The sequence below is a fragment of the Astyanax mexicanus genome, chromosome 8 (genome assembly GCF_023375975.1).
Source record: "Astyanax mexicanus isolate ESR-SI-001 chromosome 8, AstMex3_surface, whole genome shotgun sequence".
In the NCBI taxonomy this organism is placed as follows: Eukaryota; Metazoa; Chordata; class Actinopteri; order Characiformes; family Acestrorhamphidae; genus Astyanax; species Astyanax mexicanus.
The window spans coordinates 54,446,283-54,473,822 of record NC_064415.1 but is presented as its reverse complement, the minus strand read 5'-3'; the positions used below and the strand labels follow the sequence as shown (position 1 = coordinate 54,473,822).

The window sequence follows — 27,540 nt, the reverse complement described above, 5'->3', positions numbered from 1 at the left end:
AACAATTATTTATTTATTTTATAAAAGTTCTAGAAACATCCATATGTAGTACGGTGGCCGAGAAAGCCCAGCGCAGTGCAAATTGAAAAGCGCTGCAAAAGCACAAAACACATCCATCAAAATTACAACACAGGCGCAGCAAATAGAAAAACGCGCTGCAAATACAACCACAACACAACGGAAGTGAGTCACAACACAACGGAATTTTCCCGGGGGACCTTAAAAGATGCTGTACCAGCTGTGTACAAAGGACAATAAGTGGCAAACAAGCTTCTGAAAAGTAAGTTATGTTTATTACCTGTGATTACCACGGTTGTGTGCATATTATTAAAAGTTCTGCTTCACAAACAAGTCCGAGACGTTACTGAAGACGCAGCTTAGCTGGTACAGCCTCTTTTAAGGTCCCCCGGGAAAACTCCGTTGTGTTGTGACTCACTTCCGTTGTGTTGTGGTTGTATTTGCATGCGCCTGTGTTGTAATTTTGATGGATGTGTTTTGTGCTTTTGCAGCGCTTTTCAATTCGTACTGCGTTGGGCTTTCTCGGCCACCGTACATATGTATAAACAGAAACAAAAAGAGAACAGCAACAAAAATATATACATCGAATTTTAAAAGCAAGTAAATAAACATAAGCCAGAGAAAGTGTCTATAAATAATTCTATAAAAATATAAGTGTGACCCGCCACAGCTTTTTTTTTAATTATTATATTTTTATTTTATTTGTAAAATTGAAATTGTGATGCTTCAAAACTTTGAGATATATCCATTATTTTTGTTATTTAAAGAGAGGATAAACCATTTTTAATCTTGATTTAAAAAAAAAAAAAACTAAATCCTTCAAATTCTGCTCCTGTACGGTAGGTGGCGACGTTCAAGTTCAATAACAATAGTGCCACAATATGGCTGTGTTCCGATTGCCCTTACATACACTACTACACTAGGAAGTCTACATTTATCAGTATCATTTATCAGCAACGATAAAAAGCACTATAGATTTATAGATATAGTAGTTATAAACAAGCTAGCAAATTATTATAAAGAAAGAGGGAAATCCAGGGAAAACATAATTGCATTATCTGTTTAAGCACATTAGCTAACTAGTCTCGCTAGATTGATGGTGTGCAAATTGGGACGCAGCCAGTGCTCACAGAGCTCCAGAGATTGTTAGCTTAATAAGGTAAGCAGGCAGTAGTAGGTGGATTATAGGTGAATTTAGGGATTTATAAAGTGTGGAAATAATGGAAAATCATAGCTGACAGTAAGTGATTCCCTTTAAATTTGTTGTCAGTCAGTAATATTAATTTATTAGCTAGTTATTTAGCTAGGTAGTTAAGGGGGTTGCTTGTATTGAAGCTTTAGCCACTAAATTCAAGTTAGTTAGCTCGCTAGCTAATGTTATTATTTAGGTTTTAGTTATTTTATTCATTCATTTAAAACTACTAAACTTTTAAAACCGTATAGCTGTATTGTTTGTGATTACTTGTTCTTCAGTAGAAGTGAATTGAGTAAAGTTCACCACTTAGCCAGTTAGCTTATCTCAAATTGTCCGTTCCACCTTAAATGGTGCAGCAGTTACATTAATTCTCCTGCACCATTTAAGGTGGAACAGGAAAATTCTAAATTAGAAGCCAGTTTTATCACACTAAATGTTGTACGTACAGATAATTATACTAACGCATCTTAAACATTAAATTAGAAAAACATTAAAAAGTACATTTTATTATATAATTAGATGTATTACACACAGAGTGATCTATTTAAAGCGTTTAATTATTTTATTGTTGATTGTTGATTATGGCTTACAGACAATGAAAACCCAAAAATCAGTGTCTCAGATTATTAGAATATTATATAAGACAAATCGGTACTTTTAGCAGTGTGGTCAGTGTGTCAAGTCTTGCTGGAAAATGAAATCCGCTTCTCCATAAAAGTCTCCACTGACCTTGGACTTGATATAACAGTGGACCAACACCAGCAGTCCAAAATCAGTGCAGTGTTTTCCCGCAAAATCTTACAGCACTAATGCTAACCTAAGCTAATGCTTTTTTTGTTTTACTTTTTTACCACACAGTTATGGCTGTCTTTGAGAGATTGACCCGGCTGAAGTCCACCAGCAGGTTTCTACGATACACCACCAGTCTGTGTCCAGCACACCCATGCACAGCAACAGCACGGATCCAGCAGAGACGGGTCCATGGCGGAGGATCTGAGACCCCAAGTGCTGCTCCTCCTCGGCGGCCTTTCTCTCAGGTGACCCCGGCTGACCTGGACTTCTTCACGCGGCTTCTGCCGGGGAGGACCATCACAGACCCGGATGTGCTGGAGTCCAGCAACGTTGACTGGCTGAAGTCAGTGAAAGGTGGGTCTGAGTGCGTTTGTGAAGTTCTCGTAGGTGAAGTTGCACGACAGACGGTAAACCTTAAACTCTGTGGATAAATTTTGATGTTAAATGCTTTATGACTAATTTTCTTACTTTACAGTAGTGATAATAGGACAATTAGTGGTGAACTATGTTTTCTTTGGGGGCTGTTTTGCCATACACTGATACTGGCATGTATCCACCATAAATACATTTTTAATTATCCACTAAATGTCCAAATGTTTGTTAGAAGGGGTTCTAATGAATTTAATTATCTACTATTAAATAAACCCATTGCTGACACAGATTTGAAAATGCACAAAGACAGAGGAGGAGAGGCAGCAGACAGAGGTGGATAGGTATCAAATAAAGAGAGAGAGGCAACAGACAGAGGAGGAGAGGCAGCAGACAGAAGGGAAGAGGCAGCAGAAAGAGAAGGAGAGGCAGCAGACAGAAGGGAAGAGGCAGCAGAAAGAGAAGGAGAGGCAGCAGACAGAAGGGAAGAGGCAGCAGAAAGAGAAGGAGAGGCAGCAGACAGAGGGGAAGAGGCAGCAGGCAGAAGGGATAAGACAGCAGACAGAAGAGAAGAGGCAGCAGACAGAAGAGAAGAGGCAGCAGACAGAGGGGTGGGAGGCAGCAGACAGAGGTAAAGAAAAAAGGGAGAGAGAGCAGATAGAGGGGATTCCATAGCAACCATGCATCAGGATGTTTTTGGACACCACTCCAATATCCAAAGTTGAGAAAAAAGTTTTTAGACTTTAGCATTTAACCAAAAGTTAACAGCATAGCAACCACTCTTCACATTTTTAAGACAGAAAATTCAAATTTCCCATCGTTATTAGAATGCTTTTTAAAGCCAACTTAAAGTTTGTTCACAAACTTTTCCTTTCTAGTTGCTAAATGCAATCAAAATCAAAAGACTTTACTGGACAGTGGAGACAGTTTCTGCAACTTATCCCTGAAGAAGCTGGTGTCTCTATACCTTTGTACCTTTATTCTATATTTTAAACTATATTTAAACTTTTATAGCTGTCATAAAACAGTGTTTCAGATGTGAGGTAACACATGATGTTATGTAACTAGTTATTCATTTGCTATCACTCAACACAATTCTTACTTAAAAAATAAATTAATACATTTTATTATTGTTTCTTTTTTGTGTGTTCAGGTAGCAGTGAAGTTCTATTAAGACCCAAAACTACAGAAGAAGTCTCTCAGATACTCAGGTGATACTTCCTTTCACTGTGTCTTTTTATACACGGTGTTTTTTATGCTGTGGCACACATATATCATATATTAGTTGTATTGTGTGTGTTCTGGTGTTTGTTACAGGTACTGTAATGAGTGGAACCTGGCGGTGAGTCCTCAGGGTGGGAACACGGGGCTGGTGGGAGGCAGTGTTCCCGTGTTTGATGAGATAATTCTCTCCACAGCACTCATGAACCAGGTCCTCACCTTCGACAGCATCTCAGGTATGACTGTGATTTCTCTTCAATAAAGCAAATCAGTTGCTTCTTCAGTTGGTTCTTAATACTTCGCCATTAAAAAACTGTACAATACCCCATTTAATTAGTACTAGTACTTTAACCCAATCAGCACTGGGTGCCGTGTTTAACACAAAAATTGCACCTTGTCGTCTTCTCAGCTTTTTAACTCAAGAATTCCTTAACACATCAGCATAACCCCTATACAGCTCTGGAAAAAAATTAAGAGACCAATTCAGTTTCTGAAGTCCAGTTTCTATAACTTTGCTTTTTATAGGTATTTGAGTAAAATTAACATCGCTGTATTATTTTATAAACTACATGCAACATTTCTCCCAAATTCCAAATAAAAATATTGTCATTAAGAGCATTTATTTACAGAAAATGAGAAATGGCTGAAATAACAAAAAAGATGCAGAGCTTTCAGACCTCAAATAATACAAAGAAAACAAGTTTATATTCATAAAGTTTTAAGAGTTCAGAAATAATCAATATTTGGTGGAATAACCCTGGTTTTTAATCACAGTTTTCATGCATCTTGGCATCATGTTCTCCTCCACCAGTCTTACACACTGATTTTGGATAACTTTATGCTGCTTTACTCCTGGTGCAAAAAATTAAGCAGTTCAGTTTGGTGGTTTGATGGCTTGTGATCATCCATCTTCCTCTTGATTATATTCCAGAGTTTTTCAATTTGGTAAAGTGGATCCTGGAACAGTGTAAAAAGGGGTACTGGTCTGTTAGAGAACACCAAGAGTTGTCTCTGATTCAGTTGCTGTGCTTTCTGGCAGGTATCCTGACGTGTCAGGCTGGCTGTGTTTTGGAGAACCTATCTCAGTACCTGGAGGAGCGAGACTTCATCATGCCGCTGGACCTGGGGGCAAAGGGAAGCTGCCACATCGGAGGGAATGTGTCCACCAATGCTGGTGGCCTGCGGCTGTTGCGCTATGGCTCCCTCAGAGGAACAGTGCTGGGGTTGGAAGTGGTGCGTAGGCCTTTATGAGAGCCGATATGTCATTCCTAGAACACTGCTGAAACTCATAAATTATATAGATGTATTACACACTGAGTGATCTATTTCTTTTATTGTTGATGATTAAGGCTTACAGCCAATAAAAAAAATAAGAATAATATTATAGACCAATTGGTACTTTTGGCAGTGTGGGCCGTGTGGAAAATGAAATCTGCATCTCCATAAAGCTCTCAGCAGAGTAAAGCATGGATTTACTTTGGACTTGATATAACACAGTTGACCAACACCAGCAGATGACGTGTCTCTCCAAACCACCACTGATTGGTGGAAACTTCACACTAGACATCAAGCAGTTTGGACTGTGTGTCTCTCCACTCTTCCTCCAGACGTAATAGTTCCTTGATTTACAAATAAAATGTAAAATTTACTGATGATCAGTGATGGTTTGGAGAGTCTAAACTGCTAAATCTTACAGCACTTCATGCTTCCCTCTGCTACTGACAACTTTTATGGAGATGCGGATTTCATTTTCCAGCAGGACTTGGCACACTGCCCACACTGCCAAAAATACCAGTTGGTCTTATATAATATTCTATTTATTTTAAAACACTGATTTTTGACCTTAAGTTAATGTGCAAATCCTCCAGAGCACCCCGTTTTATTGGCAGTGCCTTCAGTAAAAAAAAATTTTACTAGCTCTTTGTAGCTGCCGAGAATGCGTGTTTAGATGCACAATGTCCTTAAGAAAGGATGTCCACAAACATCTGGACATCTTATCTTAAGTTCATAAGATGTGACTAGTCTTCTCTCTGTCTCTCTAGGTGCTGGCTGATGGCAGAGTATTGGACTGTCTTTCCACACTGCGTAAAGACAACACAGGCTACGATCTGAAGCAGCTCTTCATAGGTTCTGAGGGAACGCTCGGGGTCGTCACTGCTGTGTCCATCCTGTGTCCTCGCAAACCCAAATCTGTCAATGTGGCCTTCTTAGGTGCTGTTTCATTAACATCTCTTACAAATAAGTTCAGTATATTTTGATTTATTTGTTTTGAATAAACTTAACTAAGTTAAAAATTGGCTCTTCCTGGTTCCTGCAGGGTGCTCCAGCTTCGAAAACCTGCTGGAGACGTTTCAGATCTGCAGGGGGATGCTGGGAGAAATCCTCTCTGCGTTTGAGTTCCTGGACGCCTCTTGCATGAGCCTTCTGGAGGAACATCTCAAGCTCACAAATCCCATCACAGGTACGGGAATAATAGTAAACGCTCCCTGTTGATGGTGGAACACACACCATATCACACCATGTCTTTCTAAAGTGTATAATTAAGTTATTTCTTTTTCAGAAAGCCCGTTCTACATTGTTATTGAGACTGCTGGATCCACCCCAGCCCACGATGAGGAGAAACTGCACAACTTCTTAGATACAGTCATGGCTTCTGCACTTGTAATAGACGGCACAGTTGCGACAGAAGAGACTAAAATTAAGGTATGGTCATATGTTGCAGTCCAGTTTAATTTCAGCAGGATATGTCTTTTAATTCCCTGATAAAAAGAGTAAAATACAGTAAAAAAAAAAAAAATACTGTCTGCCTAACCAAAAAAAAATACAGGAATAATAATAATAAAAAAATAATGATTAAATTCATTTTTAAGTGATTGACACCACTAATGTAATTAAATTTTCGTTAATTTAATGCTGATTTTTCTTTAAAAAGAACTCTTAAAACTAAAATGCATAAAGCAATAAGCATAGAAAAAAATATTTGTAGTTTAATCACAAGCAATGATTTTTGTTTTTAATAAAGCGCCACAAACATGCTCAGTTTGTTCCATCAAGATCCAGAAAAATTAAGTCTCATCGAGACAGTATGAGAATGAGATTATTAATGCTGAATTTTTTTATTTATTTATTTTTTGTATTTTTTGGTTACAATTTAGAAAAAGGTATCCAAAAAAAAAAAAGAATCGTACCGGTAAACGGTATAGAAAATTTAAAAACGATACCCAGCCCTACACCTAAGTTAAACAGCGAACTGGGCAGTATATTCTAATCATTTTTACATTCATAACTATTCTATACATGATAGAAAAAATACTATATCATAATTAGAGTATAGATTTTTAACCTTAGACCTGTTGGGTCAGACTCAAAAAACTAAGTCTTGTGAATTAGACCTACTTTTTTAAATGCTGTTTTGACATACACACACACACACGCACACACATATATATACTGTGATAATCACAGTATAGAAAAGTATAAAATCACACTGTGATCATACAAAAAAAGTTGCACAAGTTACACTTATAAATCTTGTAGCCAATTATGCCGATGTTTAGGCCTGTGGATCATTGTTCATGTTTCAATAATTACATTTTACTGCTGACATGTTATTGTATTGTGTATCCTCATTTATCATTTTCCTCTTCTGTCTGGCTGCAGGCTCTCTGGTCCATGAGGGAGCGGGTGACGGAGGCCCTGAGGCATGATGGGTACACCTACAAGTATGACGTCTCCCTGCCTGTGGAGAAGATCTATGATCTGGTCACTGACATGAGGAAGCGTCTGGGATACAGAGCCAAAAGCGTGGTTGGCTACGGACATGTTGGTATGATGAAACCTTTAGCCTTACAAATTGATGTGGTTTGAGTGAAGTGTGATGATGCATGATGCCAATTGTCGGGCTATGAGTTTACAGTTACTAGAGTGGTTACTAGAGATGCACCCCAGATTAGGCAACCAAAAATATGTCTGGAAGTTACAATATATATATATATATATATATATATTTTTTTTCTTTGTTCTGCTAAAGTTGTGAAAAGATTGAATAATTTGTGACAAACAATTTCAGAAATTTTATTGAAGAATTTTAAGCAGCTACAGCAAAATGTTTAATATCGCTCCAGTCCAGTCATAAATGTACCTGTTACTTAAGCACTGCTGAAGTAAATTCTTGATTTAAAACAGCACTGCTGAGGTAAATGTATTGTGCTTTGTCTGCAGTGATATTAAAAAGGTTAAGTGTTTAATAACCCTTTTTTTTTTTTAAAGTAAAACATGAAAACATATATATATATATATATATATATATATATATATATATATATATATATATGTATATATATATGTATATATATACATATATATATATATATATAAATAAAAAAAACATTAGTTTTTGAACAATAAAATTAGTTTTGGTGCACACACACACTCTTTAATCTGGCTATTTGCCCTCCTAATCAATCTTCTCGGTCTTCTTACAGGTGATGGCAACCTCCACTTGAACATCACGTCTCCCATGAAGGACCCAGCGCTGCTGGCGGCGATTGAGCCGTACGTGTACGAGTGGACGTCCGGGTGCCAGGGCAGCGTCAGCGCGGAGCACGGCCTGGGCCTGAAGAAGAGGAACTACATCTACTACAGTAAATCCCCTGAAGCTGTGACTCTCATGGGTGATATCAAGGCCATGCTGGATCCTAAAGGGATTCTTAACCCTTACAAAACACTACCAGACAGCGTTCGCTGAGCCCAGGTTCACCCGAGCTTTAGGCAGAGCTTTTTTTTCAATACTCGTCTAGTTCTGAGAACTGGGGCTGTGACCAGGGCTGGCCCAGATAACTTGTCGTCCTGAAGAAATGATTGGTATTAATTTGTCTGTTTGTTTGTCTGAAACTGGATGCAAACTACAATAGTTTGTCACTAAAGGCCACTAGATTTAACACATTGTTATGTATCATAAATCCATGAGCACCAATAAACTGCAGTACGTTCAGCATACTGTGTTTTTCGCACTATAAGGCACACTTAAAATCCTTTAATTTAAAAAAAAATCGTCAGTGCGCCCTTATGTATGAATTTTACCAGTCAGGTTATAAGAAGCATTAAAGAGTACAGAGTTATTGTTTAATTCTATAGTTTCGTTCTCCAGCACAGACACTCGAGACTGGGGCAGTATTAGCATTAGCTGCTAACCACACTAAGTATTAGCTCGTTATCCATTCAGAGGTGAGTATTATCAGCCTGGAGCCTGCTGCTAACCCTGGCTAGCACTGCTGGAGCAGCATTAGCATTACCCGCTAAACACGGTAAGCACTAGTTAGCTTTTTCACCATTCAGTTATGTGGGACAAACAGCTAGCTAATATCGCCCTGGCTTACCGGAACACTTCAGTGCTCTTCAGGGCTCTTCAGTGTAGCTCTGTCCTTAGTGTAGTGCTGTTGGGCGGCATATGCTGCTGCACCTAGCCTTAGTGTGAATCTGGAAATCTAATCTTACTGTAAATAAACGAAAGCGCTTTACTCACCCAAATAAACAGTTGTCAGGAGAGAAATCTGTGTAGATTACCAGCTAGCGCTCATTTGACATTAAAAATAATGCTTCTTATAATCTGGTATATAAAGCCTTATAGTGCGAAAAATACGGTCATCATAGAAGCGCTTGAAATTACTGTACAATGTACAAAATGCTCTTTGCACAATTTGCAGTAAGAGACTGATGAACCATGAAGGCATGACAGGTCTTATGAAATACATACACCTTTAAGTTTTTTTATTACACTGTGATAAATCATGCTCAAGATCAAATTTGGATTCGAAAACTCTACAAAAACTAAATTTTTCTGTGTTTTGGAGGGTGTGTGCTTTCAGAATAGTACAATTCAGATTTTAGCGAACTGATGGAGACCTGCTTTTTGAACAACAAACAGTTAAAATCACTTTATATTTAGGTCTATGTTGGTCGTTGCACCTTTTTTGTTTTTAAAGTGTTTGACATCATACTTTTGGAGAGCTGTTAGCTCCCCTTGGTGGGGTGCCATGCTTATGCTATCATTTCAGGATGGATTTATATTTATATATTTCTGCAATGTGGAGAACAAAGACAGAATCACGAAATTGAGGAATGAATTAAGATATAAATCACAGAATGCATAGAAATACTGAATACAAAATTAGAAAATCTCATTTCCACAAACTGGGAATTTGTTCTTTTTCTATTTGTACTACAAATCACACAATGCTTCTGTTTTTTTTTGTTTTTTTTTGGCACACTAGCATCAGGGTGTGTGTGCATATAGCCGACTAGCTGGTGTGGAAATGTCCAAATGACTTCCAGGTGCTTCCAGTAGCCAAAAGCATAGAACAAAATTTTTAAATAAAAAAATTCAGGGCACAACAGTACCATGTGGTATATTTGAGTGATTTGACTGATGCTCAAAAACTGTATTTATTTAATGAGGAAAAGCATAGTCTTATCAGTATTCACATTTATTACATTTAACTGATGCTTTTATCCAGAGCAACTTTAAGGGAATCACTAAAAGGAGATTTGTTTGAAAGAAAAAAAAGAATTGCTGCATTCGGACAATTGGTAAGTTACAAATTGCACTTTTATTCATAGATGTAATACAGTATATGTGCCATGAGTCTATTTTTCACAACTTTTCTTTAAAATGTTTACTGTTGCTTAATGTAACTGCAGCAGTTTCTGTATATACAAAGTTGCCATTTGGTGTTGTTTGTTTAAGTCCATTTATGTAATAAACAAATAAAATAAAAAAAAATCTAAAAATCCAAAATGTGACAAAAAAAGAAAGAAAAAAAACTGTTATAAAAAAAAAATCATCATAAATGAAGTCCTACATGTGACCAGAAATATTTTCATAACTCCTTCAAGATCAAACAGAAAAACATGTGTTCTCAGAAATATCTGTATCTGTAAAGCCCTATCAGGACGGGATTAGTTTCTCAGGGGGTCCTGGGGTAATTTTCTCTTTTATGGGGGGGGGGTCCTACAAAACAACCATGATTTTTTTTTTTCTCAGACGTCCTCTGAAAGAAAATTACAGGCTGAATTATCTACTGTTTTTCGCTGAACTCTTTTGTGGTCCTCGAGTAATTTTAGTCCTGTCCGGACGCACATCTCTGAGTTTCGCCACTTCTCGTTTAATTAAATAGCTAATTGTCCACTGCCGCGCACCGTAACTACAATTTGGGCGCACGTTTCCACGGAGAACCATGTAAAAACACAACAGCGAAAGGAAATGGAGGAGCTACTGAACACGATGTCATGTGACCAAAAAAAAGTCACTGGTCGTCCTGTTTTTTTTTTTGTTTTTTTCCCCCAATTGCAATCCGGATGCAGAAGTTTTATCACTGAGTAGAAGTGTGAAATATATATATATATATATATATATATATATATTTTTTTTTTTTTACAGACGCCCCCCTGAGACACTAATCCCCTCCGGATAGGGCTTAAGTGTGGATAAGACCTCAGTGTGAGGAATCCCACGTCTTTTAAACATCACCCGCCCTCAGGTAAACCCTGAGCTGAGAGTGTCAGCATTATAAGGCATTGTTTAGCTTGAATTCATATAAAAGAAAATAATAATAAATGCTTTGCGATTCTGAAAGGGGGTGTTTTGTCGCCCCCTTTCCCCTCCCTCTCCCCCAGCACAGTGCAGATTAGCAGAACGTAACGAAACCAAAACGTGCACGCCTTAAACCGGCGCGGCGAGGAAGCCTTATCGGTGCCTTAGCCGAGCTACGTTACTCTTACATTACTCCTATCTTTAAATACGATATATATATATAACACTCTATTACAGTCACAGTTTACAGCTCAGCATCTGTGTAGTGACGCTCCTACTCCTCCGTCCTCCTTCACTATAAATACATCCGTCTACTGCAGACTAAAGCGGACTCTCTCAACACTACCAAAACTTTAACAAAAGAAAAAAAAAAAACTCTACCTCTTCTACTGCCAACTCACTCACTCACTTTCCGTCCTTCATAAAGCAGATTCATATCTTCAGAAACTCAGACCAGGGTAAATTGCACCGGCTCTGCTCTTCCTGCAACCAGAGAGCAAAAACATAAACACACAAAAACAGAACAACCCTCCGACTGAGACACACTTGATGAATGACAGAAAAAGAAAAACCTGCTCATGATTTAGTGTAAACTACAAAACAACAAAGCAGCACTGACTCAGCAGCAGCAGCAGTGATTGTCACTTAGTGTTTAGTGTGGCTGCAAGAGAGAGACAGAATGCAGGGAGAGAGAGAGAGGGAAAGAGAAAATTAACGAGGAGGAAGAGAGAATAGGGTGAGAGGGTAGAGAGAAATAAGGGAAGATGAAGAGGTGATGGGAGGGAGAGGCAATATGGAGGGATGAATAGAAAAACACAAAAGAAAGGGAGTGGAGGAGGTAGGAAGGATGGAGAGGAAGATGGAGGAGGAAATGAAGAGAGAAGAAAAGAAAAGAGGGTGGATGAAGGAATGATGGGAGAGAGAAAAGAGGCATGGAGAGCAGAGGGAAAGGAAAAAAGAGTGAGGTAGAAAAGCAGGAGGGATGAATGTAGGGAGAAAAAGTATAAGAGTGAAATGAAAAAAAGGAAGGATAAAGATACAGAAAAGGGGAGAGGGAGAGGCAAAGATGAAGGGATGAACAGAAAAATAAAAAAGGAGGAGGAAAGGAGGGAGGATGAATGGAGAGAGATACCGAGAGAAAGAATAAGGAGAAAGCAATAAAGGGGTAAGACTGTAAAGAGAAAAAGAGAGAGAGCAGAGGGAAAGAAAAATGGGAGTGAGGTACAAAAGCTACTAAGAAGTAGGGCAGGATGAAGGGAGAGAAAAAGGATGGTGAATATAGAGACAGAAAAAGGGAAGAAAGAGGCAAAGATGGAGGGATGAACAGAGAAAGACTTGGGGGAAAAAAGGGAGAGAGAAATGCAGGAGGAAGAAATACAGGGGATGAGACAGTAGATAGAAAAAGAGGGAAGATGAATAGGTGATGGGGAGAGATAGAAAAGGAATAGAGGAAAAATAGACAAAGGAGACAAAAGCTGAAGGGATGCATGTAGGGAGAAAAGTATGAGGGAAGAAAGGGAAATTAAAAAATAGGGCAGGATGAAGTGATACAGAAAAAAGCAGGGATGAATATGTAGAGACAGAAAAGAAAGGAAGGGATAAAGAAAAGAAAGAAGAGGAAGATAGAGAGAGGCACAGGCAAAAACTACAGCAGAGCTCTAAACAAACACTGAACTGAGAACAGCCTGTAAACCCAGTTCTGGGCCAAAGATCAAACAAACAGTGTGGAGGACTGAGTTCAGATCAGTTCTGTCCCAAAAGCACAGCAGTAGTGTAGTACTGAAGCAGGTCATGATGTAGTGTCTGTTGTATTCGTTTAGTCTTATCCAGTGTAACTGTCTAGAATAATGATCATTAAATAATAATAATAATAAAAAAAAAAACGTATCAAAATCTAAAAAAAAATATATATATATCCAAGGTTGGGATCCAGGATTAGTTCCATAACATCCAAGTTATAGCAAACAAGCCTTAAGCCCTATCCGGACGGGATTAGTTTCTCAGGGGGTCCTGGGGTAATTTTCGCTTTTATGGGGGGGGGGGTTATCCTCTGTGATTTTATTCCTGTCCGGAACGACCATGTACGTGTTTTTCTCAGACATCCTCTGAGAAGAAAATTACAGGCTGAATTATCTACTGTTTTTCTCTGAACTCTTCCGTGGTCCTCCGTTAATTTTATTCCAGTCCGGACGCACATCTCTGAGTTTCATCACCTTGCGTTTAATAATAAAATAGCTATTTGTTCACCGCCGTGCACCATAATTACACTTCGGGCGCTTGGGCGTTTCCACGGAGATCCACTTAAAAACACAAAAGCGAGTGGAAATGGAGGAGCTACTGAACACCTCATGTCAGGTGACTGAGAAAGCCTAAAAACTCACTGGTCCTCCTGTTAATTTATTATTTTTTTTTTAAAGATGTCCCCCTGAGAAACTAATCCCGTCCAGATAGTGCTTTAGAATCACCATCATCTCCTCCATCTGGTTGTGAGCTTCTGTTACAGGAAGTGGAAGGCAAAGCTTCAAAGATCCAGGATCTAGAAGAGTGCATCTCAGTGCATCAGTCAGATGTTGGGAGTTTAATCCACATTCTTGGAAGAAAACACACTGCTTCGCTTTTATTCTATTGGCTCAAACAGTCCGGCCACCGTCCAATCCTGTTGCTGGAGCCAGTCAGTTAATGTTTTGGAAGATAAAAGAGAAACCGTAAGAAACACAAACAAATTACAGAAAAAAAAAATGTTTCTGTACTGATTTATGAAGATCAAGGGTAAGCTCTTCTCCTTCCTGACCCGGGTGATGCTCCCAGAATGTCCCAGTATGATGTAGAACATCAGGCCCACAGTAAAAACACAGTTCCAGTGTCTGATGCTCCTGCTTCTGGAGGCCTCAGCAGTCTGGCTTGCCCTTCTCTAAGGAGCTGTGGATTTTGTCCAGAGTCTTTTTGATGCGCAGCGCCGTGAGCCGAGCCGACGGGTTCTGATACCAGCACTCCTTCATCAGCTTCACCAGAGCAGACAGCGTCTGAGTGAGAGAGACACACACATTCACACACACACAGCTAAAGAACATGGAAGCTAAAGAACTCAATTGCATACGTCAGGTATACGTCACGTCTCCTTTGTGGCACCTTAATAAACCTAGTGAATTTTTTTTCAGAATATAAGGCGCACTTAAAAACCTTTAAGTACCACGTTATACGGGAGTTTCAAGTTAGTTCTCCAGCAGTATTAGCATCAGTGGCTAACTGTGCTAAGAGCTAGCTCTTTGGCCATTTAGAGGTGAGTATTATCGACCTGTAGTCTGCTGCTAACCCCAGCTGGCAGTGCTGGAGCATTAGCATTAGCATTAGCCGGTAACCACAGCACAAACTCTTTCGCCGTTTAGAGGTAAGTATATCAGACTGTAGAATGGAACGAATCCCTAGCTAATTTCACCCTAACTTACTGGAACACTCAGGGTTCCTCAGTGAAGCTCTGTCGGTGGAATTAGCCAATGCTAACACATGCTAATGCTCCAGCTTTAGTGAAAATCTGGAGATTTAAGCTTGCTGTAAATAAACGGAAGCGGTTTACTCACTCAAACAGTTTTCAGGAGAGAAATCTGTGTAGATTAACATCCAGTGCTTGATTGATTTTTTTTTACTTGTGTGAGATAATTATTTTAATTCTTTTTATACTTTTGTTTACTTAGCTTAGCTTAGCTTATCTTTAGGCGAGACCTGCTGAATTTAGAAGGAAATCTTGGTGACTGTTTCAATTAGTAGTTAGTAGTGTCGCATTAAAATGCGTTTATAATCCGTTGCGCCTTATGTATGAATTCTACCAGTCAGGTATTAAGGAGCAGTAAAGCCACTCTGCTGAAGTACTGCTGCTTAATACAGGAGTTTCAGTTTAGTTCTCCAGCACTATTAGGATTAGCTGCTAGCCGTGCGAAGAAGCACTAGCTCTTTGGCCGTCCAGAGGTGATTATATGGGACTGTAGTCTGCGTGTTTACTATGTTAAAACAAGCTACCTGGAACAAATGCCTAGCTAATATCACTCTGTCGGGTGGCATTAGCTAATGCTAACACATGCTAATGCTCCAGCTTTAGTGGAAATCTGGAAATTTAAGCTTACTGTAAATAAACAGAAGCTCTTTACTCACCCAAATAAACAGTTTTCAGGAGAGAAATCTGTGTAAATTAACATCCAGCACTCGTTTAATTTGTTTGTTCGTCTGAGATGTTTTTCTTAAGAATTACAATTTGGTTTACTCAACTTAGCTTAGCTTTAGGCGAGAATCTTGGTGACTGTTTCAATTAGTAGTGTCGCATTAAAATGCGTTTATAATCCGTTGCGCCTTATGTATGAATTCTACCAGTCAGGTATTAAGGAGCAGTAAAGCCACTCTGCTGAAGTACAGCGTTATACAGGAGTTTCGGTTTAGTTCTCCAGCACTATTAGCATTAGCTGCTAGCCGTGCGAAGAAGCACTAGCTCTTTGGCCGTCCAGAGGTGATTATATTGGACTGTAGTCTGCGTGTTTACTATGTTAAAACAAGCTACCTGGAACAAATCCCTAGCTAATATCACCCTAACTTACTGGAACACTCAGGGTTTCTCAGTGAAACTCTGTCGAGTGGCGTTAGCCAATGCTAACACATGCTAATGCTGCAGCTTTAGCGAAATTTAGGAAATTTAAGCTTACTGTAAATAAACGGAAGTGCTTTACTCACCCAAATAAACAGTTTTCAGGAGAGAAATCTGTGTAGATTAACATACTGTGCTCGGTTGATTTGTTTGTTTGTATGAGATGTTTTTTTTTTTTGTTTTTTTTTTAAGAATTACAGCTTTGTTTACTTAGCTTAACTTAGCTTAGCTTAAGGCGAGACCTGCTGAATATAGAAGAAAATCTTGGCGACTGTTCCAACTACTAGTTACTAGTGTCGCATAAAATGTGCTTATAATCCATTGCGCCTTATGTGCAAAAATAGACGTAATAGTGATAGTAATACTCAAGTGATGCGTACCGGATCTGAGAACCAGCGGTTAGGGATGAATGGTCTCTGCTGCTCCACACACACCACTTTGCGCATTTCCTCAAAGCTGGGGTCGTTAGGCACCAGGTCATAGAATGGAGGCTTGTATTCCTCCACGATCCCTAAAACAGACAAAGGACTGTTAATCACTGTTAATTCAGCAGCATTGACAACGTCAGCATTTTAAAAAGAAAAGGTGGCTGACCGTTGCTGTAGGTGCGCCGAGCGATCTCCCACAGCACCAGACCAAAGGCCCAGATGTCCACCCTCTTGTAGGCGTCAAAGCAGTCCGTCTGAATGGACTCATCGAGCACTTCGGGGGCCATGTAGCGCTTGGTGCCCACTTTGGGGTTATTCCCAACGTTCAGCTGATTGTCTGCCTGAGAGTGGGTGACTGCCAGGCCTGGAAAGAGAAGGAAATAATTTTAGGTAATTCTAGAACTGGTGGTACATTTTGAATCTCCCACATTAACCTCGTTATTTTTTCCCTAAAAGCTGAGCTTTTTGACTTAAATGTGCTCATCGCACTGAAAACACCATCACCACTGTGAAACATGGTGGAGGCAGCATCATTCTGCTTTTCTTCAGTAGGGAAAAACCAAGCTGAACTGTTTGAATTTTCGCACCAGGAGTAAAGGCATAAAGTTATCCAAAAGCAGTGTGTAAGACTGGTGGAGGAGAACATGATGCCAAGATGCATGAAACCTGTGACTAAAAACCAGGGTTATTCCACCAAATATTGATTATTTCTGATCTCTTAAAACTTTATGAATATTAACTTTTTTTCTTTGCATTATTTGAGGTCTGAAAGCTCTGCATCTTTTTGTTATTTCAGTCATTTCTCATTTTCTGAAATATTTTAATTTGGAATTTGGGAGAAATGTTGTCTGCAGTTTATAGAATAAAACAACAATGTTCATTTTACTCAAACATAAACCTATAAATAGCAAAATCAGAGAAACTGATTCAGAAACTGAAATGGTCTCTTAATTTTTTCCAAAGCTGTATTTTGCAGGGTACAAAATATATTTCAAATATAAAAATAAGTTAATTTATTTGCAAAAAAAAAAACGTTTAGTTTGAGCTTGTTGATTTGGTGTAGTACGCAATGAGCCTTAGCTACGTTATTAATGGGAGGTGTTCTGTGGTATGCATTTTAGTGTTTACACCATGTCCCCAAACCTTAACCTGAACCTGACCCAGCACAAACTATTTTAATTATAAACAAAAGCATTTTAAAACACTGCTCTTTTGAGCTCTATTGGCTCCATAGTGACTCTCAGTGCTTGGTCCCCAACGATTGGCAGTTTGATTTATATATATATGATATAAAGACACATATTAACTAACCGAGGTCAGCGATGCAGCAGTGCAGGTCCTTCTTCACCAGGATGTTCTTACTCTTCAGGTCCCGGTGGGCGATGGCCGGCTTACCCTCCGTCCCGAATATTTCAGTGTGCAGGTGCACGAGGCCACTGGCCACTGAGGCGGCCATCTGCAGGCCGTGGGCCATGTCCACGGCCACCCGCTGCAGGTAATCGTACAGCGAGCCGTTCTCGTGGTAGTGCGTGATCAGCCACAGCTGGGTGCTGGAGTTCCGCGAGGTCATGTCCGACGCCATGAACCCTACAGACATAAAAGACATTTAACAGTGATAAAAAATCTACTTAAAATCATAAACTTATACATATAAAGAAAAAAAATATTCCAGTTGATAGTCAGTCATTCTTTCACATATACATTTTCTATTCGATAGATGGATAGATACTGTATTGATCCTAAGTTTATTAAAGCATCCCTTAGCTTAAAATAACACAATTAAATACAATTAAAACACACAAAAAAAACACATAGCTATTCTTTTTTTTATTTATTAAAACTTAGGAAAGGCAAATTTTATGACCATATGATTTTTCAAACATCAGTGTAGAAATTGAACAATAAAACCAAAAATCTGTTAAAAGTATGATCAAAATTGAGTACAGTAGGCCTAAAATTAATTTGATATAAAACAATTATTTAAGCAATGCTGACACACAATCTTCAATAATAAAATGTGTGTAAAATCCTAAAAGCTTCCTTATGTAGGGCTAAATTACTGTATTTGTTAGCTCAAATAGCTTTTCTCCATTGATAGATAAAAAAAAAAGATTTGTAGATTTTTTTTGTAGAAATTTTCATGACTTTTCCAAAAACTTTTCAGGACTTTTACAAAAAAAATTAACACATTAACGTATCACATACAGCAAACAGGTGTGGCTCACCCAATATGTTTTCATGCCGCAGCAGAACAGTGTTGTAGATCTCGGTTTCCCGAAACCAGGACTTCTCATCTCTAGAGGAGAAGATTTTCACAGCTACATTCTCTCCCTGCCACTGTCCCCTCCATACCTCCCCATACCGCCCTTTCCCTGGGGAGGAAAAACACACACCATTCACATACAAAAATAAAATAAATAATAAACATATGTTAAAAAAAAAATCTGAGTAAATACATTCTAGATATGTGTAATAAATGAAGTTTTCTTAGACAACAAGTGGCTCACTTACCAACACACTCCACCAGACTGATCTGACGGGCCACGGTCCTCTGCACCAGGAAGGGCAGTCCTGATCCACTGCCGGACGTGCAGGAGTGATCCAATAGATCCTGCAAAGCATTAAACAACAGAAGAAGAGTTAAAATAAATGCTACTTTAGCTAATACATATTATTTATTGTACTCTGCATGTATTCTCATAACTTTACAGATAAATGAAAGAAGTGAACATTGTACATTACAAAATCTCCTAGCTGATCAGATGTATCTGTATAAGGAAACAGGAGCAGGTTAATCTCGTACCGCCAGGGTCCCGTCCCCCACGCTGGGGGCAATGAGGCCGTCGATGGCGCCCTGTTCCGGGTCAAACTCGTGCAGTCTCTCCAGCCGGCCCGGGTGGAGCCTGCGGCAGACCAGCACCGCCAGAGTGGCCAGCAGAGCCAGAACCACAAAGGGACCCAGCACGAACAGCACCAGGGTCTCCACTCGATAGCGCACAGGCTCACCCTCTGGATCTGCAGAAATGGAGAATCAAATAGAGTGAAATCGAGCTTCTCAATGCTTAAAGCTTAAGCACTCAAGTTTGATGAATAAATAAAACATTAAGAAACATCTACATCTCTAAAGACCTAATGAGAGACAACTTGGAGAATCCATAGTGTTGCTAAAACAACATCAATTGGGCCATCTCTCTCTCTCTGCGTCACTTTAAGCGTCTCTCTCTCTCTCTCTCTTTTCAAAGTTTCTCTCCGTCTCAGTGATTCTCTGCATCTCTCTCTCTCTCAGTATTGCCGTGTCTCTGTCTGTCTCACTCTTTGTGTTTCTCTCTCTCTATTTCTGTGTGTGTCTCTCGCTGTGTGTGTCTCTCTGTCTGTGTGTGTGTGTGTCTCTCTCTTACTGTGTGCGTCTCTCTCTCTTACTGTGTGCGTCTCTCTCTTACTGTGTGTGTGTCTCTCTCTTTCTGTCTCTCTCTTACTGTGTCTGTCTCTCTCTCTTACTGTGTGCGTCTCTCTCTCTTACTGTGTGCGTCTCTCTCTCTTACTGTGTGCGTCTCTCTCTCTTACTGTGTGCGTCTCTCTCTCTTACTGTGTGCGTCTCTCTCTCTTACTGTGTGCGTCTCTCTCTCTTACTGTGTGCGTCTCTCTCTCTTACTGTGTGTGTGTCTCTCTCTTACTGTGTGCGTCTCTCTCTCGTCTGTCTGTCTCACTCTTACTGTGTGTCTCTCTCTTACTGTCTGTATGTCTGTCTGTCTGTCTGTCTGTCTGTCTGTCTGTCTGTCTCTCTCTCTCTCTCTCTCTCTCTCTCATTGTAGATAAAAAATGTTAGATGAGTCTTAGATTAATCTTTTATTTTACGGATAACTTTTACAAATTCTCAGACCTAAGGTAACAAATGTGACTTTTTGAGTTTTGCTACATCACCAGCTAATTTTTGAAGGGGGGGGGGGGGGGGGGGGGGTGAAGCTATCAGGCAACAAAAAAGAGCAAGCAGAGTTGAATAGTAAAAGGTACCATGCAGTAAAAACACATCTTATGAGTTACGATTTTTTTTGTGCACGTTTCTTTGGTACTTTGTTGCTTTTTTGCCTCTAAAATTGAACTAAAGCTAAATAAACCATGATTAGATGTTGAAAAGAATATTTAATCCTTACTTTTGAAGGTTAATCACTGAGCTATTCACACAGTCAGATATTTAGATAGGTAATCCACAAATAACTGCATGTCACTGTGTGTATATTGTCAAAACTAAGGACATGCTTTGTTTAGAAAAAGCAATTTCTCATAGTCGAGTCACAATCTTACTGGTGAGCAGCTGGAGCAGAGACTCCACCGTGGCGTTGACGTTGCACATGGGCTGAGAGCAGCACTCGACCGCGCGATTAGCCGAGGGGCCGGACAAGCAGGTCATGTGCCTGCTCTCAGGGCCAATCAGACACCCACGACGGAACGAGGGCACGTCGTTGCTGACGGTCACGGAGGCATAGCAGTGGTCTCCCTTACACAGCTGCGACATGCAGTCGCTGCCCACACACACACAGTCAATAGACCCATCTGGAGAAACACACAATCGTGGAGAAAACAGAGCAATCAGTTTAGGAAGAGGAGCAGAGAATAGAGTGACGTGAATACTTATAGATAAGTGTTTCATGACAGATAATTCAGCCTGTTTATTTCCTTTGTCCTGCTTCAATCACCTCCAATACAAGTTCACAAACCAGGGAAACTTTTAGATGTCCCTCAATGAGCTCAGAATACAGTTTCATACAAACTAGCAGACTGAAATTAGACATATAATGACTAAATGTTGATTTATATACTTATTTATACACATTATATTTGCAAAAGTATAAAAGCAAACACTTAATTATGCCAAACTTCATGTAGCTGAAGATTAGCTCAAGAAAAGTAGAGCGTAGAGAACTTCATGAAATGAGTTTCCAAGGTTAAGCAGGTCCACCCAGCCTCACATTATCAAACCCAGCAATGCAGGCGAGTGGATAGTTTTGGCAACACAGTATATACAGCTCTGGAAAAAATAAAAAATAAGAGAGCACTTCAAAATGATGAGTTTTTTTTAGATTTTTACTAAATTGAAAACCTCGGAAATATAATCAAGAGGAAGATGGATGATCACAAGCCATCAAACCTCAAACCAAGCTGAACTGCTTGAATTTTTCACCAGGAGTAAAGGCATAAAGTTATCCAAAAGCAGTGTGTATGACTGGTGGAGGAGAACATGATGCCAAGATGCATGAAAACTGTGATTAAAAATCAACCAGGGTTATTTCACCAGATATTGAATTTTGTACTCTTAAAAATTTCTGTATTCTTAAAACTGGTCCAGCAAACTGCAGGAGCACAGTCCTGCTTTTTTTCCACCATGTTTCTATCTGTGCGCCAAAGAACGCTTTGTCTACCTATTGGTCAGAGTCAGGGAGCAGGTCGCGGAGCATGTCAAACTAGGCGATAAAATACAAACATTTCTAAAAAACAAACATTCTAGTTTTTTTTTTTTTTTATCGAATGCTCCGATGGCTATGTGACTATGTCCCACTACACGGACCTTTGTCGCTCGCAACACTGAAATTCAGATCGATTCAAACGAAATCGGGTCAAAACCAGGCTAAATTTGTGTAGTCTGATCTGGGCATTAGTCAATGTCCTGCACAATCTCTATAGAGCTCTAAAAGTTTAGCTGTTGAGATGCAGTAAAACATCCAGTGGATTGGTAGTCTCACCAATGGGGAACACAAATGGAGGTTGTAATAAAAAAATAAAAAATAAAAATAATCATGATTAATTAGATTATTTGATTACTAATTTAGTCAATAGTTGCAGAAATACAAAGCATGTCAGGCTACAGCATAGGGGTGTCACGATTTCGATATTTCATCGAAATCGATCGAAATTATGTCATGGTCTTGAGCATCGAAGTAAAAAAATGATCAACGATCCCTCCCGCAAATCTGAATCGAGGATTTCGAGAATCGTGACACCCCTATTTAACACAGAATCATAAACTGTCTTTTCATGTTGAAGGAAGCCTGTGAGAAATCCTTACCTTCAGCTAACGTCTGCAACGCCTGGAGCAGCAGGAGGAAAATGACTCGGGTGCAGCAATGACCCATTTGGTTCACTGCACTGGAGAAGAGAGACAGCGAGTTAGAGATGCACATGCTTAGCCTAGATCCACAACCTGCAAGAAGATCTGTCTGCTGAACTGAGGAGCACTACGAGACTCTGGACTAATGCGATTCTTAAAGGGACACTCTGGCTGAAGCGAATAATGCAGCTATCAATGCATTTACTGTCCTCCTATAGTAATAAAAATAAGAGACCAATAAAAAATGATGAGTTTCTTTGACTTTTACCAAATTAATAAAAAGCTCTGGAATATAATCAAGAGGAAGATGGATGATCACAAACCATCAAACCAAACTGAACTGCTTGAATTTTTGCACCAGGAGTAAAGCAGCATAAAGTTATCCAAAAGCAGTGTGTAAGACTGGTGGAGGAGAACATGATGCCCAGATGCATGAAAACTGTGATCAAAAAACAACCAAGGTTATTCCACCAAATATTGATTATTTCTGAACTCTTAAAACTCTTTATGAATATGAACTTGTTGAATTTCTTTGCATTATTTGAGGTCTCAAAGCTCTGCATCTTTTTTGTTGTTATTTCAGCCATTTCTCATTTTCTGCAAATACATGCTTTAACTTACAATATTTTTATTTGGAATTTGGGAGAAATGTTGTCTGTAGTTTATAGAATAAAACAATATTCATTTTACTCAAACATATATTTATAAATAGCAAAATCTGAGAAACTGATTCAGAAACTGAAGTGCTCTCTTAATTTTTCCTAGAGCTGTATATCTATAAATTCTATACAGCAACCAGGAAGTAAAAGGCTTGGTTCTGAATGGCATCAAAGCGATTGGTGCAGAGCGACACACTGTGAAAAGATAGAAATGGTTGATATGGTGGGGGTTGGAGGGGCACCATTAAAGCTTTTATGTGGAAAGATTTAATCATTCGCTGGAGAACACTGAGCGCAATTACCATTCCCAGTCGCTCGCTAAATTGACTCCTTACACATTACGGCCAAGCGGACAGTAATTCCTAGTGATTTCTCAGGATGTCAGAAAGAAACACCAAAGCATGAATGTCTTCAGTGATTGAAAAAGCACTCTAGGAATGTTTTAAAGCACAATTTTAATAACGAGGTCAATGTTATTTCAAAGACAATTGGTGTTCGTATTAAAACCTCTTTTATTTAGAAGGAGAAAACACTGTGTATCATTAACAATGCCCTCTAAAAAGGGCTTGTGTAATGCTTTAGGGATGGTTAAAATTGTAAACATATCGTATCATGATATTTCCACAATATATACTATACACAGCCCTGGAAAAAAATTGAGAAAACACTTCAGTTTCTGAATCAGTTTCTCTGATTTAGCTATTTATAGGTATATCTTTATAATGCAAAGAAAACAAATTCATATTCATAAAGTTTTAAGAGTTCATTAATCAATATTTGGTAAAATAACCCTGGTTTTTAACCACAGTTTTCAAGCATCTTGGCATCATGATCTCCTCCACCAGTCTTACACACTGCTTTTGGATAACTTTATGCTGCTTTACTCCTGGTGAAAAATTCAAGCAGTTCAGTTTGTTGGTTTGATGGCTTGTGATCATCCATCTTCCTCTTGATTATATTCCAGAGATTTTCAATCAGGTGAAATAAAAAAAAGAAACTCAATTTTTAAGTGGTCTCATTTTTTTTCCAGAGCTGTATAAACATATTGTGACATCAGTGGGGCAAATTCTTGAAAAGGATATAGTCTATATATATATATATATATATATATATATATATATATATATATATATATATATATATATATATATATATATATATAGTGTATTTAAAATCTGCAATAAATACATGAACTAATAAGCAGATCTTACTGGTATGAATCCTTATATATACATCTGCACAGCCATCAATCCTCTCCAGCACAGTCATCTCCTGAAAATGAAAGATAGAGAGAGAATCATTACTGAAGGTCCTTATCTAATTTCACACAATTAGACAGTTCCTGCTGATAATAAGTTAGAGTCTATGGAAAAGGACTGTGCAGAGTTTTTGTCAGTAATCAACGAAAAAGTGTCGCAGACTGAAAAAATGGACTAAAATTGTGTAGTGTGAACCTGGCATAATCTGAAGGAAATCGAACTTAATAACTCTAAATTTCCTCCTAGGCCTTTCCTCCTGTCTCCTCCTGACGTGGATCAGGATGGCATTTTATAAGATTTTCCGGGGAAAACACTGCACTGACTTTGGACTTGACATGTCTCTCCAAACCATCACTGATCATCAGTAAATTTTACATTTTATTTGTAAAACAAGGGAGCAGAGTCTGGAGGAAGAGTGGAGAGACACACAGTCCAAACTGATCGAGGTCTAGTGTGAAGTTTACACCAATCAGTGATGGTTTGGGAGACATGTCTGTCATCTGCTGGTGTTGATCCACTGTGTTTTATTATCAAGTCCAAAGTCAGTGCAGTTTTGTTTTCCCACAAAATCTTACAGCACTTCATGCTTCCCTCTGCTGACAAATGCTATAGAGATGCGGATTTCATTTTCCAGCAGGACTTGGTACACTGCCCACACTGCCAAAAGTACTAATTGGTCTTTTTTAATATTCAAATTTTCTGAGACACTGATGTTTGGGTTTTTATTGGCTGTAAGCCATAATTATCAATAATAAAACAAATAAACGCTTAAAATAGATCACTCTGTGAGAAATACATCTTTTGGTAAGTTAGCTAGCTAGCGTCGCTAATTGGTGCAAGCTTGAACCGTTACTCTAACGTTAACGTTTATTAAACCCCAAAACTCACCTCAAGCGCTACTAACAGCGTTCCTCCTGCAGTCTAAACCCAAATAGCTAACTGTCTAATACTGATAGCCCCCGTTTCTGCAGCTTTAGCTACAGCAGGCTACAGTCAGTCAGCGTTGAGCCCTGTGTTGTGTCGAGTTATGCTAGCCATCGATACGTGCTTCGTAATGGCACTGCGCATGCACTGGCCTACACTTATTAATTATTTATCGTGTTTTTTTAATAATAAATCTGTTACAAAAGACTCACTGTCACTTCAAAAAAATGGTTAATGGAAATTAATAATAATAAAAAATACAATAATTATTATAAAAAAATAAATAATAAAAAAACATTGTTGTTACAAACGCTACAGCTACTGGGAATTCTACTGGAAACATGCTCTAATATGCTGCTTCATTTCTATATACAGCTCTGGAAAAAAATAAGCGACCACTTAAAAATGATGAGTTTTTTTATTTTACCAAATTGAAAACCTCTGGAATATAATCAAGAGGAAGATGGATGATCACAAACCATCAAACCAAACTGAACTGCTTAAATTTTTGCACCAGGAGTAAAGGCATAAAGTTTTTCAAAAGCAGTGTGTAAGAATGGTGGAGGAGAACATGCCAAAATGTATAAAAAACAGGATTATTCTACCAAATATTGATTTCTAAATTTGGGAGAAATGTTGTCGGTAGCTTATTGAAATAAAAAAAAAACATGTTCATTTTACTCAAACATATATCTATAAGTAGCAAAATCAGAGAAACTGAAGTGGTCTCTTAATTTTTCCAAAGCTGTATAAACACTAGGGTAGCACGGTTTGACAAGGTAACACATGTCGACAGAACACCGGCGGGCTGATTAGCCAGGCTAGCTCCCCGCTAGCTAACCTAACCTAGCGCTCCGCCCGCCGCTCCTGTTTCTCCTCAGCCTCCTGTTAATATAATAACTCTAATAAATAACAGCACGGGTCTGTCCTCACCTCAGAGCATATAATCCACACAGTGCCGCTCCCAGCCCGGCGCTGAGCTCCGCTCCTGCAGGGGAAAGCTGGGAGCAGATCAGGAGGTTAGCAGATGGAGCGCCACCCACGGATACTGCACAGAGACCAGCCACAGAGACGTCACCGTAAACAACAGTAACGGAGCAGCGCGGCATTGTGGGTAATGTAGGCAAACTGTACAGGCAAAAACAACACAGATAAACAGCTCTCTGTTATCTTACGTTTATAAACAAAGGCTACATTCAAATGTTCACAAGTCACATTGCTAAAATCCGATTTTTTTATCAGATCTTGATGACATTGCGAGACTAAAGTGACTCAAATCTGATTTTTTGCTCAATGTGGCTCAGATCTGATTTTTTCATAGCTGTGTAAACGTGCCAAATCCATTTTTTTTATCAGATCTGAGTTACTTTGGCCACGTTCACATTAAAAGCCAAATGCATACATGCTCATGCATGTATGCATTTATTCATATAAATGCATACATGCATATCCAAATCCGATCTAAGCAAAAAATATGATTTGAGCAATGTGGCTTTAAATGTGAACGAGGCCAAAGTGACTCAGATCTGATAAAAAAAAAAAAAGGATTTGGCACATTCACACAGCTATGAAAAAATCAGATCTGAGCCACATTGAGCAAAAAAATCAGATTTTAGTCAGTTTAGTCCCGCAATGTGAACGTACCCCAAGTTTAACCTTCTCTTATAGCTATTCAATTGAGTGCATTTTCTATTTTAGGGAATGATTTGTTAATTTCAGAAAATTATTTATTATTTTAATAATATGTAAACTTTATTTATTTTTTTAACGGATTGTGTCATTTATCGTGTACAACTGATATATTACATAAATGCAATACAAAAACAGGTAATTAGTTATAATGAACAAAGAAAAATAAATATATTATTTTCATAGTGGTTTTACATGTACTCTACAACTGCGCATGTGCGCTGGAATTATAGTTCTCTGTATGGGACAGTGAGCTAGCTGTAGCAAGGCCTCCACTCTGATTTTAGGCTTTTTATTATTTATTCTACTTCAATATTTCTTCGTTTTAGCGAATTGTGTTTACTAGGCGCAACGTCTCAAAAGCACCATGTTTACGGTATAGTTACTGTGAGCCGTTCAGTGAAAGTAGCAGAAACAAACTTACTTTTACAATCATTGGAGAATTTAAAACAATAAAACTGGAGAAACAGAAGTACAAAATGAGGAAGAAGTCCCTCCAAACGAGCTTGGAGAGGACGCCAGAGACTCTTCTTTGAATTAATTATCATCTGTTAAAAACACTCAAAAATACAATCTGACTGTAACAAGCTTAAATACTATTTCTGAGAAATAATGTAATAGAACATTTGTCAGTTGTAAATGTAGGACATGAAAGGTTTTTA

General features: G+C 38.7%; 2 protein-coding genes across 5 annotated transcripts; one reads left to right on the top strand and one right to left on the bottom strand.

The window, feature by feature from the left end:
* The first annotated feature begins 179 nt into the window (after positions 1 to 179).
* d2hgdh (D-2-hydroxyglutarate dehydrogenase) lies at positions 180 to 10,376 on the top strand. Of its 3 annotated transcripts, none has more exons than XM_022677880.2 (10): positions 180 to 280; positions 2,072 to 2,359; positions 3,528 to 3,585; positions 3,692 to 3,831; positions 4,635 to 4,828; positions 5,638 to 5,806; positions 5,913 to 6,056; positions 6,156 to 6,298; positions 7,256 to 7,421; positions 8,080 to 10,376. In XM_022677880.2, the coding sequence occupies exons 2-10, from the start codon at positions 2,074 to 2,076 to the stop codon at positions 8,340 to 8,342; spliced, it is 1,563 nt and encodes a 520-aa protein (XP_022533601.1). In that variant the 5' UTR covers positions 180 to 280; positions 2,072 to 2,073; the 3' UTR covers positions 8,343 to 10,376. The 3 variants fall into 3 exon arrangements, with proteins under 3 accessions (XP_022533601.1, XP_022533603.1, XP_007250775.2); XM_022677882.2 differs by lacking the exon at positions 180 to 280 and adding an exon at positions 1,136 to 1,177; XM_007250713.4 differs by lacking the exon at positions 180 to 280 and adding an exon at positions 1,168 to 1,258.
* On the bottom strand, positions 9,834 to 26,262 carry acvr1l (activin A receptor, type 1 like). Of its 2 annotated transcripts, none has more exons than XM_022677883.2 (11): positions 26,123 to 26,262; positions 24,218 to 24,278; positions 22,306 to 22,385; positions 20,547 to 20,795; positions 19,048 to 19,259; positions 18,756 to 18,855; positions 18,470 to 18,616; positions 17,556 to 17,831; positions 16,411 to 16,608; positions 16,197 to 16,327; positions 9,834 to 14,209 (listed from the first exon to the last, which is right to left on the bottom strand). In XM_022677883.2, exons 3-11 carry the CDS (start codon positions 22,370 to 22,372, stop codon positions 14,075 to 14,077), a joined length of 1,515 nt encoding a protein of 504 aa, XP_022533604.2. In that variant the 5' UTR covers positions 22,373 to 22,385; positions 24,218 to 24,278; positions 26,123 to 26,262; the 3' UTR covers positions 9,834 to 14,074. The 2 variants fall into 2 exon arrangements, with proteins under 2 accessions (XP_022533604.2, XP_022533605.2); XM_022677884.2 differs by having other exon boundaries at positions 9,834 to 13,848.
* Between the last annotated feature and the right edge of the window lie 1,278 nt (positions 26,263 to 27,540).